General features: G+C 33.7%; 1 protein-coding gene across 1 annotated transcript; it reads right to left on the bottom strand.

Annotated features, from left to right (window-relative positions):
- Positions 1 to 2,598: 2,598 nt before the first annotated feature.
- On the bottom strand, positions 2,599 to 20,119 carry LOC114330662 (endoplasmic reticulum-Golgi intermediate compartment protein 2). The gene is made up of 6 exons (XM_028280069.2): positions 19,851 to 20,119; positions 8,509 to 8,664; positions 6,358 to 6,521; positions 5,564 to 5,867; positions 4,606 to 4,866; positions 2,599 to 2,818 (listed from the first exon to the last, which is right to left on the bottom strand). The coding sequence occupies exons 1-6, from the start codon at positions 19,972 to 19,974 to the stop codon at positions 2,685 to 2,687; spliced, it is 1,143 nt and encodes a 380-aa protein (XP_028135870.2). The 5' UTR covers positions 19,975 to 20,119; the 3' UTR covers positions 2,599 to 2,684.
- Positions 20,120 to 20,336: the final 217 nt, after the last annotated feature.

Below are 20,336 nucleotides of genomic sequence, written 5' to 3'. Positions count from 1 at the left end.
GATTCTGGGGTCAAAAATAGGTTGATTGAACCTCACTTACCTATAAACAATAGTGCACACAAAAAAAGTTACAGCCCTTTGAAGTTACAAAATGAAAATCGATTTTTTTTCATATATCGACAACTTTTAGAGATTTTTTAATGAAAATGGACAAGTGGCATTCTTATGGCAGCAGCATCGTCAAAAAATTAAAGTGAAATTTGTGCACCCCATAAAAATTTTATGGGGGTTTTGTTCCCTTAAACCCCCCAAACTTTTGTGTACGTTCCAATTAAATTATAATTGTGGCACCATTAGTTAAACAAAATGTTTTTAAAACTTTTTTGCCACTTTGTACTTTTTCGATAAGCCAGTATTTATCGAGATATTTGTATATGTTTAAGTATGATTATAGAAACCTGTTAATAAACTGAAAATTTATTTATAATTTATATTTTTAGGTATATTTTGAAAAAGAAGCCACATCTCGATAAAAGGTCACTTATCAAAAAAAGACTAAGAGGCAAAAAGGTTTTAAAAACACCGTGTTTAACTAATGGTACCGCAATAATAGTTTAATTGGAACGTACACAAACATTTGGGGGGTTTAAAGGAACAAAACCCCCATAAAATTTTTATGTAAACATATTAAAAAAGAAGGCGCATCTCGATAACAACTGGCTTATCGAAAAAATACTAAGAGGCAAAAAAGTTTTAAAAACGTTGTGTTTAACTAATGGTACCACAATAATGAATTAATTGGAACGTACACAAAAGTGTGGGAGGGTTTAAGGGAACAAAACCCCCATAAAATTTTTATGGGGTGGACAAATTTCACTATAATTTTGTTTTAAGATGCTCCTGTCATAAAAATGATACATGTCCATTTTCAATAAAATATCTCTAATAGTTTTCGATATATTGAGAAAAATCGATTTTCATTTTGTAATTTCAAAAAGCTGTAATTTTTTTTATGAGCACATTTGTACTAAGGTAAGTTAGGTTCAATCGAACTATTCTTGACCCCAGAATGTGTGGTATAATTTATGACCAATCTTTTCGGGACACCCTGTATAATTTTTCTTCTTCATTGACAGTAGATATGAAATATACGTCAATTTGACAATTTCAATTGACAATGAATTATTTAAGAAAGTTACAATATTTCTCCGCTATTCTCGCACGATCGTTTCTCGTATCGCCTCCAAGTACTTGCACACCGCGAATAGCCGAAAATTTATAGAGTAAATAATTACGAACTTCCAAGTATCGATGATCACAATAAATTAATCACAGACTCGTTTAAGAACGCACAACTCAAATTTTGCAGGAAGAGAAATGACATAAATGAAAAGCAAAAAGATTAGCAAATATACGGATATAAATATATAGCGAAATAATGGAAATACGACGAATTCCAAGCGAGAAAGAAAAGGGAAACAAAGAACAAAATAGAAAACTAAATAAAATAATTTCAACAGAAATTAGAAAATATCTATGAAAAAATAAGAATGTAGTTACTCAAACACTAGAAGAGAAGACAGGTTTAAAGATAACGAAAAGAAAATTCACACCCATTAAAAAATAAATATACAAACTGAGAGACAAAGACGGAAAAGTAACAAGAGATAAAAAAAAAGAATGTGTGTATACTTTGTACGCACGTAAGAAGTTATACTTCTATTATATGATTTCTTAAAAATAAATATACTTTAAACAGTTTGTTTTAATTTTTTTAAACACCAAACTAATTTTGTGCTTACCGCTTTCAAAAAAATAAAAAAAAAGTATAGGATTGCTCCGGACTCGAACTCAAGACCTCTCGATCTCTGGCCGAATGCTATACCAAATACGCTACGAGGACTGTGTCTGCATCGGTTCGGACGTACCTAATGACAATTCACGGTAACAAACAGACAAGTATAATAAATATACAATAAAATGTTTTAATAATACTCATCTTACTCCTGAGGAAGACAAATCCAAGGACACAAAAATTATAATAAATATATTTTCACAGCCATACTGTCTGTGTGCGCATGCGCGCAGTATTATGAAATTTTACTCTCAATCGCGCCTAAAGAAGTATAGCTTCAACAAGACATTCTGAAAATAACTAGAGATTTATAAAGATCTTTATACCAACCAAAGATCACAAGACAATTTTCCGACACGAGTAAAGACTCTTATAAATCGGGAATCTGAAGGATTTTTACCCATTAGTGTCAGAAGTAAGAGCAGCTTTAAAGGAAATGAAGAACCATCGATGGCCTGTTGATGATGGGACTACTTTTGGAGGAAATAAAAGGAGGAGGAGAAATTCTACTAAAGTCAGCAAGGGAACTGCTTAATAAATGCTTACATTAGGGTACGATTTCAAAAGACACGAACATTGCAGTGATAGTCTTGTTACACAAAAAAGGCAATATTAATAACTTGGAAAATTATAGACCCACCAGCCTCTTGACACATATGTAGAAATTCTTTATAAAATCTAAACGAAGAGACTAAGAGGTTGTATAGTGCCTCTTTTTTTCACAGGAAGTAAAGTTCTTACGCCCAGACTAGTATTAACATCTAGACAATGATACAATAATCAAGGAATAATGACTGAAAAACTTTGTGTAAAAATAATTTATTTAAAATCAAGACATTTATAAAATACAAAACAAAACAATGACAGAAAAAGATGTGATGTATAAAAATTACAATGTCCGAACTCCTGGAAGTGGAGCATCCCCAGTTACCAGTGATACGTTGCTGTCTATCTGGATTCCTTCTTTCTTGAGATTCTTTTTAAATTGATTCAATACAAACTGTACTACCGCATTGATAATTCCTAAAACCAAAAGTAAAAATACAATGTTAATAATAGAAAGTTGGTATCACTGTAAATGCAGATGATACAGGGTGCAATGATTTTCTGCTGTAAAACTCTGCATTCGAACTGTTTATTGAACTGTTAGAGACTTATCAACCAAGAGAACAGGCAGGATTCCGAAAAAGTTACGGAACAAATGACCATCTATAAAGTATAAAAACCCTAATAGAGAAAATAGTGGAATGCAATAAACCTCTAGTTCTAGTTTTTATCGATTTTCATAAAGCCTTTGACACAGTTGAGCTTAGCAAAATATTACAGGCGCTTAAAGAATGCAGGCTAGATTATAGGTATACAAAATTATTACACAAAATATACTTACAGGCAACAACCACTGTCAAATTACATACTAACAGTAATCGCATAAAAATAGAATGGGGGGTTAGACAAGGAGACCCAATGTCACCTAAACTTTTTAATACGGTCTTAGAACATGCTTTTAAGAGTTAGGATTGGATGACAAAGGGAATAAAAATAGATGGAGAATACCTAAACAACTTACGCTTCGCCGATGATATAGTCATAGTAGCTGGGGATCTAGGTATGGCAAGAGAGATGGTACAAGAACTCGTTGTGGCTACAGAAAATGTAGATTTAAATATAAACATCTCGAAAACAAAAATAATGACAAATTTGGTACCCAACCAAAACATCAGTATTGTTGGGAAGGAAATAGAACTCGTAGATAGATATAAATACCTGGGACATGAAATTACGATTGGCAGGGATAACCAGACTCATGAACTGAAGAGAAGAATAGGTCTTGGGTGGGCAGCATTTGGAAAACTGAGAGAAACTTTTAAAAGTGAGTTGCCCACATGCCTAAAGAGAAAGGTATTTGATCAGTGCGTCCTCCCAGTCTTGACGTACGGATCAGAAATACTCACCTTAACAAAAGCCTCGGCTACCAAACTAAGAGTCACGCAGAGAAGAATGGAGCGGTCAATGTTAAGAATAACTCTGCGAGACAAAATCAGAAACGAAGAAATCAGGAGAAGAACAAAGGTGACTGACGTCATCGAGAGGATAGCCAGGTTGAAGTGGAGATGGGCAGGACACATAGCCAGAATGACAGATGGGCGATGGACGAAGAGGTTAGTGGAATGGAGGCCAAGAGAAGACACGAGAAACGTCGTTCAACCGCCTACAAGATGGACTGACGACTTAAGAAAAGTAAATAAAAACTGGACGAGAGCGGCGCAGGATAGATGGGGTTGGAAACGAGGGGAGGAGGCCTATGTTCAGCAGTGGACTTTTGAGGCTGGATGATGATGATTGAACTGTTATTCCACACTGTCTATCTTCACAGTATTTACTGTATCAATAAGCATATATACATTTTCTGTCATCTACGACAGTTTTACATTGTTACTGTATAACCAACTGCTTTGAAAGTTGTGCATAACATAAACAAACTAACGGTTACACAATATAATCAGATATTTTGTATTTGATGTTTTCTTTCCATAAATGTCAAACGAAAGAGATAGATTATTAATAATCTGAATAATATGTGATTGATGTGATCGTTCATGGGTATTCTTCCATTTTTCCGACTGTATGTACTTAGCATACTTCTTTCAACACAATGTGAAAACAGCTAAATAGAAATAATGTAACTCTGAACAGAGGAATTTATACTAATAATAACGTTATATTTTCATCATTTCAAAACTGTCTGTATTCTCTACTGTTTCGGCAACTCCAGCATTATTTTTATATAATTTTTAATAAAATAGACATACCTGAGCAAACAAAAACTCCTCCCACAATGGAACACAACCTGGCAAGAAAAGTACCTAGACTATCTCTCTCCTGTTTGACGGCAACCCTCAATGCAGACACGTCGTACTTGAAGAACAGCCCTGGAATGCCGTGACTGCCTTTGTCGTGGTTTATTGGTCTACTTATAGCTTTAACGCTGTATTGGTATGTATTGACTGATGTAAGGAATGTGTTAACTTTAGTGGGTACAACTTCTATGAAGTAGTTGAAAAGCGTTCTGCCTAAAAAAAAACGGACATTATGTTTTTCAACCACATTAGTGAGAAATGAAACAAAGCTTAAGATTTAATTTCGTTTCAGACCTACACCACCTGTTTATGCACATTTCGTTCTCTTGAACTCCTCAGGACAGGCCCTTGTGTGCTATGAATCGAAACTAAATCTTCCTGTCATGTTAGCAAATTAATGAAAAATAATTTGCAAAAGACGTAACAGCAACTACAGGCTTTTCTGAGGAGTTCAAGAGAACGAAATGTGCATAAACAAATGGTGGTGGTCTCTGAACCTTCGTTGACTACAAATTAAGTAGTAGAAATCAAATTCGTTGGATTTTTACCTAGATAAATTGACATGTCATAGAACGCATATTGTAGATTCCCCAATGTTTATGCATTTATCGTCCGTATGCCTTTTAAATTGTAGAAGGCTCGGATTTGGGTTGTAAACAAAATTTGTTTTCAAGAGTAAGAAATCTTTAGTTGTCCGGTTCGTTGGATTTCTTTTTGCTTTTACATTTAATTAGTGAGAATTACTTCCAATTTGACTAGATTATTGCAAAGATACAATTTATGGAAGAAAAGTAAGGAAAAAATTACTCCAAATAAAAAATAAGGAGGTGAAGGATATATAGGCAAAATGGAAAAGAACTAATAAACTTGTGGTGTTAACTTTAAACATGAACAATATATGCAAATTTACCATAGTCTCCTACTAATTCATCTCCCTCCAAAGGATGTACAATTCCAGGACTGGGATCCCCAAAACTGAACTTATTTATCCTGTGCGAAAAATTATAATCCCTTTCTGACATAAAGGCATTGATATGTACATGTCCTCTTGGAAGATGTAGGCTCTTTCCTGCGGTAATGTGGAAATTACCAGCGACCTTATTTAGTATTAGATCACCGTGTATTCGGCAAGCGTCGTGAGGAACGTTCGGAATGTGACTTCTTGGTGGTAAGTCCCCGAAGTGGGTTGAAAAACGGCTCTTCCATAGTAAATCCTACGAAAATGATTAGTCCATCAATTACCATGTAATATTAGTCTGAGAAGATAAGACATTGTACAGTTGGTCAAAACTAGGAACAACTTTGAAAACCCTACAATCAGCATGCTCATTTGATGCCCATTAAAACTACTGCAAATTATCTTAGTAAGAAAAGTAAACTAGAGCAAGTACGTTAAAAAATCAGGTAGACAAGTCCCGGAGTTCAACCATTTCTTTTTCCCCGAATACTTCTCTGTCTGTCCTCACGCAGATGGGTAAAATTTCGAAAGTCATTCCTAGCCTTGACAAATAATATGAACAGTGAGTACCTATATGCAATTACTTTCACTGCGTGGTACTCTTCAAATCAAATCAAATCAAAATTTTATTAACGCATATAGCATTTACAGATGAAGTACAAAATAGCAATACATATTTCATACAAAATTTCGAAAGTCATTCCTAGCATTGACATATAATATGAACAATGAGTATATGCAATTACCTTCACTGCGTGGTACTCTTCTCTTAAATAAGAATTAAAGTGTTTCTTATTATCAAAATGAATCTGTTGATTTGGAGCCAATTCAAACCAAGTATCCTCTTCTTCAAGGGTGCCAAATTTAAATGTATTTTGATTGGTAGAGTCTAGGATATCAGCACCTATAACTATATATAGAAATAAAAAACAATATTAAAAAAATCCTTTACAAGAGGTACATTTATTTAAAAGAACCCTTTCGGGCCAAGTCACAGAATGTTTTCAGAATGAATATTCCATCTTCAGTACTGGTACTAAATATATGTTTAAAGCCACTAAATACATGAGTAAAAACCCTTTAAATGTTACTTTATATGATATACCACCGGAGGATGAGTGGGAAGGGGGCATAAGTGCACATCCAACGTCGTTTGGTGTATTTAAATTTGTCGCTATTTTCTCTATAAATACAGTGATAAGAATGAGTGGTGAGAGACAAGTGAAAATGACATGGGAGGCCAAAGCAGTGGGTAAAAGCAGGAGGGGCAGACCAAGGAAAAGCTGGAACACTAGTGTAAACGAAATACTCAAGAAAAGAGGAACATCGTGGCAAGAAGCAAAAGTTTTAGCAGCAGATAGGAAGAAGTGGCGTAAATTTGCAGAGTATTATATAAAGGAGGAATCCTCGACACCTAATGGTAAAAGAGGCAACCGATTATGTATGTATGCATGTAAATACAGTGAGCACGTAAAGGTTGGAATAAATTCATTTTCTAGAGAATGGACGGTTTTGGAAAAAATCCCAAAACAGGTCAATTTTTATTTTTAAATTACGACTTCTTGGCATATATATCATACTAGTGACGTCACCATCTGGGCGTGATGACGTCATCGATGATTTTTTTAAATGGGAATAGGTGTTGTGTGATAGCTCACTTGAAAAGTAATTTAATTCTCTATTCAGTAATATAAACATTTACATAATTATTTATACCGAGTGCCCAAAAAATTTTTTTTTTAATTAAATTTATTGACATAAAAAGAAGAACTCATGTTATTTATTTAGTTCAAAATACATTTTACTGCTCTTAGAAAACAGAAAAAAATGTTTATTTGAAAAATAGTCATTGCTTTTGCTTAAATTAAATGTTCAAACTGTCAAGAGGAAGGTGGGTGGCGGCTTTAATATTGAATTTAAGCAAATAACAATATTTATTTGTCAAATAAACATTATTTCCTGTTTTCTGATAGCTGTAAAATGTATTTTGAGTTAAATAAATTACACACAGTCTCCATTTTACGTCAATAAATTTAATTAAAAAAAATTTTTTTTGGACACCTTATATAAATAATTATATTAATGTTTATATTAGTGAATAGAGAATTAAATTACCTTTCAAATGAGCTATCACACGACCCCTATTCTCATTTAAAAAATATAGATGACGTCATCACGCCCAGATGGGTGACGTCACTAGTATTATACATATGCCAAAAAGTCGCAATTTAAAAATAAAAATTGACCTGTTTCGGGATATTTTTCCAAAATCGTCCATTCTCGAGAAAATGAATTCATTTCAACCTTTGCGTGCTCACTGTATAATAATTTTTTACTAGCTTTACTGTCCTTCAGTTCAATTCCAATTGAAAGAATATGTATGTATAACAGGTGGTATATATTTTTACACCAAAAAACTGTAAAAATAAAAAATAACAGAATTTTCGCTCAATATGCTGATTCTATTTTGATCTATTTCGATGAATCTGAATATGAGCCTCAACAGTAAAAGATGCTTTATGACGAAGCAGAGGCAGGGTATTAATAAGTCCAAATTTTTTATTATGCAGTTTATGGATGTTTCCTTACTTCTAATTCCACACAGCTACGACATGAAGAAGTCATCCTGTGATGAATGGTATGTTGTGATAATGCTATATGTCACAATCATCTCAGTTTTTCTGTTATTATGAGAGCTACATTGTTTACACCTGATCTGTAGTTATTTTTTTTTGGTATGTTATATTTCATAGTTGCATTACCATTATTACAGGATATATACAGGATCAATTATTACAATAATACATTAAAATTCATACAGATACAGATTCCATATCATTTAAAAAATAAATAAAATGAAAAAATGTTATATAATTACACACTATTATAATACTTACAGTGACATGGCATAGCGACTGTTAGATCAATGTTAATTTTCAACTGTTCGTCTAATTCCACATCTGGCGAAAACTTGAAAATGAATTTGCTATCCAAGTAGTAACTTATTTCAGAATATATTAGCCATATTATTAGTAAGAAACTGATAATTGAAACTAAAATAAACAAAGAAAACGAAGATTAATCTATGAGATTGAACCATTTTTGAAAAATAGTTATTTGTACCCTATAATGCAAGCATATTTGGAATACCTCTAACTTAATTTTATTCCTAAAAGTACAGTATAGAATACTGATTATTTATGAGAAGCTTATCCGGGCTGTGGATTATCTGTGCTATGATTTTCCATTATTCAAATTGCATTTTTGAGGTTTTATCAAAATAGCTTCACTGTAAATCACTCGATGGATACTATATATGCCATGAGGGAGACGCATAATGCAATAGCGATATCAACAGTGCTTGAGGAATCCCTGGAAATTACTCACTTGTCAGCTGCTATTGTGTGTTATGCCAAATGTATGAGATTTAGTTGCACACTAGAAAAGAGTCGTTACTCTGATATATTCTAAACACATGTCCTTTTCTTCAAAATGGAAATAACCAGTGGTAAACGCAAAAGAAATGCTTTAACAATTGAACAAACATTTTTAAATAGAAATGGAAAAGGGAAACTGTCGACTCATTTATACTGATTTCTCGAAGGCCTTTGACACAGCGTAATCCACTCTTTACTCATCTTTAAATTAAGATGTATTGGTTTTCCTGAGTGGTTTCTTTCATGGTTGAGTAGTTATCTTAATGAAAGAGTTCAGTATGTTTTTATAAAGGGCTCACTTTCGATTCCTATCTTGGTCAGTTCAGGGGTCCCACAAGGCTCACATGTGGGTCCTCTTCTCTTTAACTTGTTTAATAATGATATTTCTGAGGTAATAAAAGTTTGTCAGTTTTGCTATTTGCTGATGACCTTAAGCTAGGTATATTTCAAAGTTTCAAATCAGTCTAATTGTCTAAGGATCCAGGAAAACACGACTTCTCTATACAATTGGTCTCTTTCCAATTGTCTCCAGTTGAATAAAGATAAGTGTTTTGTTATATCCTTTAGTAAATCTAAAAATAATGTGTTTGACTATCACATTAATACAAGCCTTCTCTCAAGAGTGACTGAAATAAAAGATTTGGGGGTGTTATTTGACAGTTCCTTGTCATTTATTCCACACATTAGCAATTTGTCAAATAAAGCATACCGTAATCTAGGTTTTATCACAAGAAACTCGAGATCTTTCCGTACGCACATTAAGAATTTTCTATCTTACTTTCATCCGCAGCATCCTGTCTAATGCTTCAATAGTATGGTCACCATACTATTTTAACCATATTTACACCCTTGAAAAAATTCAAAATTTGTTTCTCCGAATTTGTGCTCATAGATTAAACTTAAAGAACATGTCTTCGGTGGAATTAAGGTCAAGGCTAAATATCAGTTCATTAGAAGACTACAGAACTAAATATGATTTAATTTTTCTCTTCATTTCATTTGATTTTAATTGTCAGCGATTTTCATTTTAATAATATTTTCAGGAAATTTAATTTTCTTAAATTTTAATCATTGGCTTAACAAAATTTAATAATTATTTAATATAGTTAAAAACTCTAACATGAAGTAAAAACCACTTCTATGTAATAGGTATACATGTTTATTAAATTTTTTTTTTAATTTTTAATAAATATATACCTATTACATAGAAGTGGTTTTTACTTCATGTTAGAGTTTTTTCATGTTAGAGAGACTATATGGTATACAGCCAACCTAGGGAACTACTCCTTCTTGATTATTGTTTTCACCCAATTTTGAAAAAATGTGAAAACTTTGTATTATCCACGTCCGTCTGTCCGTCCGTCTGTCTGCAATCACAACTCCTCCGTCAATATACCAGCTAGAATGACAAATGACGTGGCAAATGAAAGCTGATAATCCAAGGATGGTACTAAAGGTGAGATATTTGACCTTGGCGGTCTGTCCGTCGGTCTGTCCGACCGTGAATATAGCTCCTCCATCATTATACCAGGTAGAATGACAAATGAGGTGTCAAATGAAAGCTTATAATCCAAGGATGGTACTAAAGGTGAGATATTTGAGCTCTCTAGGCTGTCTTTCCGTCGGTCCGTACGACCGCGAATATAACTTCTCCGTCATTATATCAGGTAGAATGACAAATTAGGTGTCAAAAGAAAGCTGATAATCCAAGGATGGTACTAAAGGTGAGACATTTGACCCAGGCTGTCTTTCCGTCGGTCCGTACGACCGGGAATATAACTCCTCCGTCATTATACCAGGTAGAATGACAAATGAGGTGTCAAATGAAAGCTTATAATCCAAGGATGGTACTAAAGGTGAGATATTTGACTAAGGCGGTCTGTGCGTCGGTCCCTCCGACCGCGAATATAACTCCTCCATCATTATACCAGCTTGAATGATAAATGAGGTGTCAAATAAAAGCTTATAATCCAAGGATGGTACTAAAGGTGAGATATTTGAGCTAGGCTGTCTTTCCGTCGGTCCGTACGAACGCGAATATAACTTCTCCGTCATTATACCAGGTAGAATGACAAATGAGGTGTCAAATGAAAGCTGATAATCAAAGGGTACTAAAGGTGAGATATCTGACCCAGGCTGTCTTTCCGTCGGTCCGTACGACCGGGAATATAACTCCTCCGTCATTATACCAGGTAGAATGACAAATAAGGTGTCAAATGAAAGCTGATAATCCAAGGATGGTAATAAAGGTGAGATATTTGACCTTAATGGTCTGTCCGACCGCGAATATAACTCCTCCATCATTATACCAGGTAGAATGACAAATGAGGTGTCAAATGAAAGCTTATAATCCAAGGATGGTACTAAAGGTGAGATATTTGACCTAGGCTGTCTTTCCGTCGGTCCGTACGACCGCGAATATAACTCCTCCATCATTATATCAGATGAATGATAAATGAGGTGTCAAATGAAAGCTTATAATCCAAGGATGGTGCTATAGGTGAGAAATTTGACCTACGCTGTTTGTGCGTCGGTCCGTCCGCCCGCGAATATAACTCCTACGTCACTATACCAGGTAGAATAACAAATTAGGTGTCGAATGAAAGCTTATAATCCAAAGATGGTACTAAAAGTGAGAAATTTGACCTAGGACTTCCGATTTTAGAAATTCGACCAGAAGTACTTGTTAGGACTTTTAACCTTTATAAAAAATGGCAACGGTGGCAACACCGCGCGCGCCTCAGTGACACCTAAAAACTAGAATTCGGGAACGAATGTTGTTAAGAGTGTAGACAAGAAAACAGACTACAGACGAATACGCGAACCAAGAAGTGTATTTTATGTAATTTGTACCTCTTTCAATTAATTACAAGTATCATACAGTCCACTAGTGTTTATTTCGATTATCAGCGACAGGAAACGAGTAAATTCCAAACATTTTGGTCAAAAGAGCCGAATTTATTATCTATTAGCCGGCATGAGGCAATATTAGCGCCAAAAACTAGTAGACGCTAACCAAGTTAATAGTTCCAAGTTCTAGTGTCATTTCCAGTGGCCCAATTCAGCGAAAGAGAAGTACGTACAACAAGGTACGCGACAAGCGACAGCTATTCATCAGGACCACTGCAAATAAAGGTCAGATCCTTCCATTTTTATATATTTCATTCTTAACCGATCATTTTATAATTCGTTGGTTTATTTGACAATAATTATAAACGATTTTATGCAATTCTATCAATATCAATCTAGTTAAATGATATTACCTTCTGTTTGCGATATTTGTGTACAATTATATATGTGTTTTCATATTTAATTTCAATAATAATCCATAGTTAAATTATAAGTACCCATTTGTCGAGTTTATCAATTTTATTTACTAAGATGGCGACCTCAAATGAAGTAGTAGTAGTAGACGATTTAAAAGATTTAGTTAGACTTCGTGGAACAAATAAACAAAAGTTAACTTTGCTAGAGAAATTCATTACTAAAACAAAAGACAAGGGTGACTTTGATATTCAAGATGTTCAATTTAGATATGATAATCATATAAACTTATTAAATGATTTTGATATAGTTCAAACAGAGATAGAAAAGAAATGTTCTGAGGGTCAATTACCGGAGCACTATTCAGAAAGAGAGGAGTTTGAAAATCGATTTTATGCGGCACAAGCATATTTAAAAACCATTTTAAGACCGGTAGCGGTAAACAGTAATAACGTACAATACGGTCAATTAGGTCAATCTAGTGAATTTAAAGCAGTGAGTGATCCCCTGCAAAATGTCCTATTACCGAGAATAAAATTGCAAACGTTCTCTGGGGAGTTTCAATTTTGGGTTAGTTTCAAAAATAGCTTCAATGCGACCATTGCGAATAATGCATCCCTTAGTGATGGGCAGAAGTTTCATTTCTTGAAGGCTTCCTTGCAAGGGTACGCAGCCAGTTGTATTGAAGGTTTAGAGAGCGTAGATAAACCATTTCAGAAAGCCTGGGATTTATTATGCGATAGGTTCGATAAAAAACAGTTTTTAATAGACAGCCACTTTAAATCATTACTAAATTTAACCATGATGCAAAAAGATAATTATAATTATGCTAGTTTTCGAAATATGTTAGACGAGATATCCAAACATTTAACTTCTTTGGAAGGTATAGACGTACCAAAAGAAAAGTTATATGATTCATTTATGATACATATCTTAATCAACAAGTTCCAGAAAAATACTATACGCGAATGGAAAGAAACTAAGGTTGCAAGCGATTTGCCTACTTTAGAACATTTTATCAATTTTTTAAAAAATAAGACGGACATACTACAAAGTTTGGATGAATCTCAAACGGCTAAATCACAGTCTTCAAGTTCAAATAAGTATCATAACAGATCTAACAATCTAGTGCACTTTGCGGTTAAAAACCGATGTAATTTTTGTAGAAAGGAACATTCAATTTATAAATGTCCCACCTTTAAAGCGTTATCAGTCGAAGAGAGGTTTCGGGAAGTTAGAAAACTTAAATTATGCGAAAATTGTTTATTAAGTGGTCATGATAAGAGAAATTGTAAATTTGGTCCATGTCCTGTTTGTAAGACTCACAAACATAACACGTTGCTTCATAAAGATTATGCAGAAGTTTCAATTCGTGACACTAATCATCAAGTAAGTTCACCTAGTACTTTTGATCATAGAAATGATGGTGTAGAACAGCAAATAAGTATAAATTTTGCAAAAAATGAGAGTCAAGTTTTATTAGCTACAGTTATGTGTAATATTAAAGACCAAGATGGTAAGTTTCATAAGTGCCGAGCATTACTTGATTGCGGTGCACAAATGAATTTAATCACCGAACGCTTTTGCAATAAATTAAAACTACAATTAACTGATACAAACTGTTCAATTACTGGTATTAGTCAGCGTTCTTCTAACATTAGTAAAAAATGTTCATTAAAAATATTTTCACAATTTTCAGATTTCAATTCTAGTATATCATGTTTTGTAGTACCCGTTATATCAAGTAGATTACCTGCTTATCCTATTGATATGAATAATATTCGATTACCTCACAATATTAATTTAGCAGATCCAGAATTCAATTGTCCTAAAGAAATTGACTTGTTATTAGGCGCTCACATTTTTTGGGATCTTATATTGCAAGATAAAATATCATTAGGTAAAAATCTTCCATTACTAATCAATACTCATTTAGGTTGGGTTGTAACAGGTACAGTTCCAATTATTTCAGATAAATATGTATGCAATTTTGTTGAAGTACACATCCCTGAGGATGATCAATTAAAAAAGTTTTGGGAACTAGAGGATGTTCAAACCAAGAATGAATTTCTGTCTCAAGACGATCTCATTTGCGAATCTTTATTTAAACAAGACACATCTCGTAATGAGAATGGACAATTCGTGGTAAAATTACCATTAAAATATTCTCCTAGTCTATTAGGTGATTCAAAGCAAACAGCTATTAAAAGATTTAAGTCATTAGAATCAAAATTCTCCAATTCCTATTTTAAACAACTCTATTTTGAATTTATTCATGAATATGAAAACCTAGGTCATATGAGTAAAATTTCTATTAATTCAGAACATTCCTATTTTTTACCACATCATGGTATATTAAAAGAGTCTAGTGTAACTACAAAACTTAGAACTGTCTTTGATGGAAGCTGCCAGAGCTCATCAGGATATTCTCTTAATGACCTTCAATATGTAGGTCCTAAAGTGCAAAACGATATTTTAAACATTTTGCTAAGATTCAGAATTTATAAATATGTTGTATCAGCAGATATTTCTAAAATGTACAGACAGATACTCATACATCCAGAACATAAATATTTACAACAAATTCTTTGGCGTGAAAATAATAATGAAGAATTTTCTATTTATCAACTGAATACTGTCACATATGGCACTAGATCAGCACCTTATTTAGCAATTAAATGTATCAGAACATTAGCTGAAGACAATTTAGACAAGTTTCCATTAGCTTCTAGCACAATTTTAAATGATATGTATGTTGATGATTTATTAACAGGATCTAATGATCTAAGCGAACTACAAGAAAGATGCAAATCTATTTACAATATGCTCAAATCAGCTCATTTTATTCTGAGAAAATGGATTTCAAATGATCAGCAAGTAATTACAGATTTTCAAGAATCCGATGTCTCAAATTCAGTATTAAATTTGGGAGATCACGATAGTTGTAAAACATTAGGTGTCCAGTGGCTAAATTCTTCTGATTCGTTTACCTTTAACATAAACAAATTACGTAGTCACGAACCATTTACTAAAAGACATATTCTATCGAATATTGCACAAATATATGACCCTCTAGGTCTGTTAAGCCCGTCTATTATTATTGCAAAAATGCTCGTTCAGCAATTATGGACTCTTCATATTTCGTGGGACACTCCAATCCCTTTGGATTTGCAACAGACTTGGTTACAATTTCAAAATAATATTAATATTTTTAATCAGATATCTATTCCTCGTAAAGTTGTCTCGAATACTTTACTTGATATTCATTGTTTTTGTGATGCATCAAAAGCTGCATATGCTGCGTGCATTTACCTTCGAAGCATCGATGATTCAAATCAATATCACATTAATCTCTTGTGTTCAAAAACTAAAGTTGCACCAATCAAACTTGTAACTATTCCGAAACTAGAACTCTGTGCTTGTTTATTAGGTGCACAACTAATAAACACCGTAACAGAAGCCATTCAAGTCAATGTTCCTATTTTCATGTGGTCTGATTCTCAGGTAGCACTAAGTTGGATTCATACGGATCCTAGTAAATTACAAGTTTTCGTTGCTAATCGAGTATCCAAAATTCAATCGTTGTCCAACACATTTACCTGGAATTATGTTAACAGTTCAAGTAACCCAGCAGATATTGCATCTCGTGGTATTATGCCTGAAAAATTAATTTCCAATACAATTTGGTGGAACGGACCACTGTTTTTGCAATTGCCACAGCCAGAATGGCCTAATGTGGATTTTAAGTTAAAAACTTCAGAACTGACAGAGTTGAAAAAGACTTCTAAAGTGTTTCAAGTTATATCAGTACAATTGTCAGATTTAATCACTAGATACTCACATTTTATTACACTTCAAAGAATAACAGCCTATTGTTTACGTTTCATTTACAATTTAAGAAATAAATCTAATAAACGTACGGGTAATTTATCTATTGCAGAATTAGATGAAGCCCATATTAGTATCGTCAAACAAGCTCAATTAGAGTCATTTGCTGACGAATTATCCTTTTTCAAAAGGGGCAAGCAACATCCAAAAAATAATAGACTTTCTTCATTAACTCCATTTTTGGATAATAAAGGAATTCTTCGAGTAGGTGGAAGACTCAACAATACGTATTTATCGTTCAATACTAGACATCCTATTCTTCTGTTATCCAAACACTATTTTACTAAGTTAATTTTTGAGTATAAACATAAGCAACTATTTCATCCAGGTCCTCAATTATTGCTTGCATCAGTAAGACAACGTTACTGGCCTATAGCAGGACGTGTCTTAGCAAAACAAACTGTCAAAAATTGTTTGACTTGTTTCAAGTTTAATCCTACACCCTTTTTAAGTCCAATGTCAAATCTACCAAATAATCGAATTAAACCTAATTTTCCATTTGATGTGACTGGTATAGATTATGCAGGTCCTTTTAATATTCTTAGTAAAAAGGGGCGCGGAGCTAAACTATTAAAATGTTATTTGGCATTATTCATTTGCTTTTGCACAAAAGCTGTCCATTTAGAAGTTGTGTCGGACCTCACAAAAGAGAATTTTTTAGCAAGTTTAAAAAGATTTACCGCTCGACGTGGTATACCTAGTACTATTTATTCAGACAACGGCAGTACCTTTGTAGGAGCCAACAATTATCTGAAACAGTTAGGACATTTTTTACAGAAAAATTACAATTCTATTGAAACGGCTACAAGCGAGCTACGAATAAAATGGATCTTCATTCCTCCTTATACACCTAATCATGGGGGGCTGTGGGAAGCAGCTGTTAAAAGCACTAAGCATCATTTGAAACGAATATTAATTAATAATAATGTAACATTTGAAGAATTTAACACCCTTATCGTACAGATAGAAGGTATATTAAATTCACGACCATTGTTTGACATGTCAAATAGTCCTAATGACTTATCTCCTATTACACCTTCCCATTTCCTAATTGGTAGACCTCTTACGTCATTGCCAGAGTATGACGTTCACAATATAGCCAGCTGTCGCTTAACCAGATTCCAACATGTGCAGCAGCTGTACCAGCAATTTTGGGGTCAATTTTCCAAACAATATATGTCTCAATTACATCAACAGTACAAATGGAAGGATCCAGCTAGCAAAATTCGATTAGGAACCCTGGTTCTTATTAAAAATGATTCTGTTCCTCCTTGTCAATGGATTACTGGACGAATCACTAAGTTATGTCAAGGTAGAGATGGAGAAACCAGAGTAGCAGAAGTAACCACCATGAAGGGATCAGTTACTCGTTCAGTAAGACATTTGTGTCCTTTACCAATGCAAGAAGACATCAACAATTGACAATTATTTGTGTTTGTTTTATTTTTTGTGTATTTAGATATTTTACTATTCAATATTTTATGTATATATTTTTGAAGGTGCCCTTCAAAAGGGGGGCTATGTTAGGACTTTTAACCTTTATAAAAAATGGCAACGGTGGCAACACCGCGCGCGCCTCAGTGACACCTAAAAACTAGAATTCGGGAACGAATGTTGTTAAGAGTGTAGACAAGAAAACAGACTACAGACGAATACGCGAACCAAGAAGTGTATTTTATGTAATTTGTACCTCTTTCAATTAATTACAAGTATCATACAGTCCACTAGTGTTTATTTCGATTATCAGCGACAGGAAACGAGTAAATTCCAAACAGTACTGTTTTAAAGTCACCGGAATAGTACAAGTGATATATTATTCGACGCGCCTTCGCAAGACAAGAACAAATATACACTTCCCGTTTCATGACTGTCTGTCCGTCTGTCTGTCCATCCGCGAATACAACTCCTCCGTGATTAATACAGATAGAATGACAAATGAGGTGTCGAATAAAAGCTTATAACCCAAGGATGGTATTATTAAATATGAGAAATTTGACGTCGAATTTCGGTTTTAGAGTTGCAACCGTAAGTACTATTTTAAAGTCACCGAAATAGTATAAGTGATATATTATTCAACGTGGCTTAGCAAGATGAGAACAACTGTAACATTTTGGGTTTTTATATAATTTCCGGTTAAAAAGTTATAACCAGAAGTGCCATTATACTCATTATAGGCACAAAAATAGTATGTAGGTAACACATAAATCGAAGCGTATTGAAAAGTTGAATTTGAATCTTTAGTTCCGGTTTTAAAGTTATTTCTGTTTAAACAATGATGACCCAAAGTTTAGTAAAAATGACTCAAAATTAGTAAATTCATATATCAATCCACGCAAAGTTACACGTAAAATTCAAATATCGTCTTCCAGTTCTACTTTCGATTACTTTGGGTGAAAACCTAGGACTTACGAAGTCCAATTACTTGTTTAATACTTAGTTTAGTATTTGTGTTATGGTTAGGATACTTTATTTTTGTTATTTGTAAAAATCGGGTATCCCGTAATAAACAAATAAATAAATTATCACAAATCTATGAAGTTGGCAAAGAACCTAACACTAAAGTGTTATGTGTGGTCTCTATTACTATATAGCTGTGAGATCTGGACATTAAAACAGTATGAGGTCAACAAACTGAATTCATTCGAAACGTGGATGTACCGCCGAATGCTGAAAATAAGCTGGACCAGCAGAACTACGAATGAAGAAGTACTGGAAATAATGAACACACATCCTCGTCTGGTCAATACAATCAAAATTAGAAAGATGTCATATCTGGGACACATAATGCGCCATAGGGGACCGTTCAAGTATTACGTAACGTGGGAGGGGGGTTAAAAATCTTCACAAATTGCGTTACGTAATACGTGAACGCCCCATTAAGGTGCCTTACATAGGGGGAGGGGGGGTCAAAAATCAATTGCGTTATGTAATACTTAAACGCTCCCTGACCTAATTGTCCTAATTCATCAAGCCCAGAACAAAGAGAAATTTGCCATATTGATCACCAACCTCAATAGAGAAGGCACTTAGGAGGAGGACAAGGAAACAATACGAAATTCTACAAAATTTCATCTCTAAGTCTGACTGTTTTAAAAACATCCAGCACTTTCCAACCAAATAGTTTATGAAGAAAAGGTCAGGGCATTGGGATTGACCAAAGAAAACAATCTTTGGACCAATGTGTGCTAAGCAAGCAGGTAATTTTCACAAAAACTTGAAAATACAAGAACCGTTCAAACTGATTCATCTGAAAATGAGAGTCAAGATGAAGAAAATGATGGGACGGTATCAATCCAAAAAGAAACTAATCAAGTGGCCAAGAAAGCTACCAATATTCTACTACACTTAAGCAACTAGAACCTTCGGACCTTTTGAATTTATGCAGAGTACTTTTTATAGCAGGTAGGTTCATAAGTATGTGTGTACATATTTATCACAAATAAGAAATAAATGTCCGGTTTATCTGTACTTTTCAATTATCCGTGCCACGTCCGGTCCCGTGTACGGATAATCGGGGTTCTACTGTACTGTGAAGTTATTGGACAAATATACACCAACATGAGATTTTAGGAATATCAGTTTTAAGACCAGCAATTTTAAGTTATCTTGGATCTTATGAAATAAAGTATCGTTTTATCAAGTACACTTACATGTTCCGCCTACAGACGACGTTTCTTTAAACGTTTCTTCAACTTTTGGAAACATATCCAACTTCTTCACTTTGTCCAATTTGGACCCTCTATAACGCAATAGCGTTACCTTCTCCTGTTCCATTTTGTACGTGTTATAATTTTACGAGATCTTTAAAATACCATTTTATATTTTATAGTTTATTTAAGCTTATCTTAAAAACATTTAATTTCTATCTTACCCAACCGTCAAAAGTAGGGTTATTGTTATGACGTTTACGTATACAAAATGAAGATGTAAACCTTCAATAATTAGTTTAATTAATTATTTGTTTATTTGTATTTTAAGCTAAAATTTCAACTGAGGCGCCCTAAAACAACCACCAGAAGTGATATTTTAGTTTTCTGACTTTAAATTGTTTCAAATATTTTGTGGTTAATGTAATATGTTGTAAAAGACAGTAAAACCAGAAGAAGAAACATATGTGTTGATGTTTTGTTTGTCTA

Source organism: Diabrotica virgifera, chromosome 9 (assembly GCF_917563875.1).
Source record: "Diabrotica virgifera virgifera chromosome 9, PGI_DIABVI_V3a".
Taxonomy (NCBI): Eukaryota; Metazoa; Arthropoda; class Insecta; order Coleoptera; family Chrysomelidae; genus Diabrotica; species Diabrotica virgifera.
Note: the sequence above shows the minus strand (reverse complement) of the source record. Positions and strands in the feature narration are given on the sequence as shown.

Excerpts from the sequence above, each read along its gene's own strand:
- LOC114330662 (XM_028280069.2), bottom strand. The coding sequence starts at position 19,974 with ATGGAACAGGAGAAGGTAACGCTATTGCGTTATAGAGGGTCCAAATTG. Across the intron at positions 8,665-19,850 it reads GTCGTCTGTAGGCGGAACAT|TTTCAATTATCAGTTTCTTA; the intron begins GTAAGTGTACTT and ends TGTTTATTTTAG. Across the intron at positions 6,522-8,508 it reads AGTCGCTATGCCATGTCACT|TTATAGGTGCTGATATCCTA; the intron begins GTAAGTATTATA and ends TTCTATATATAG.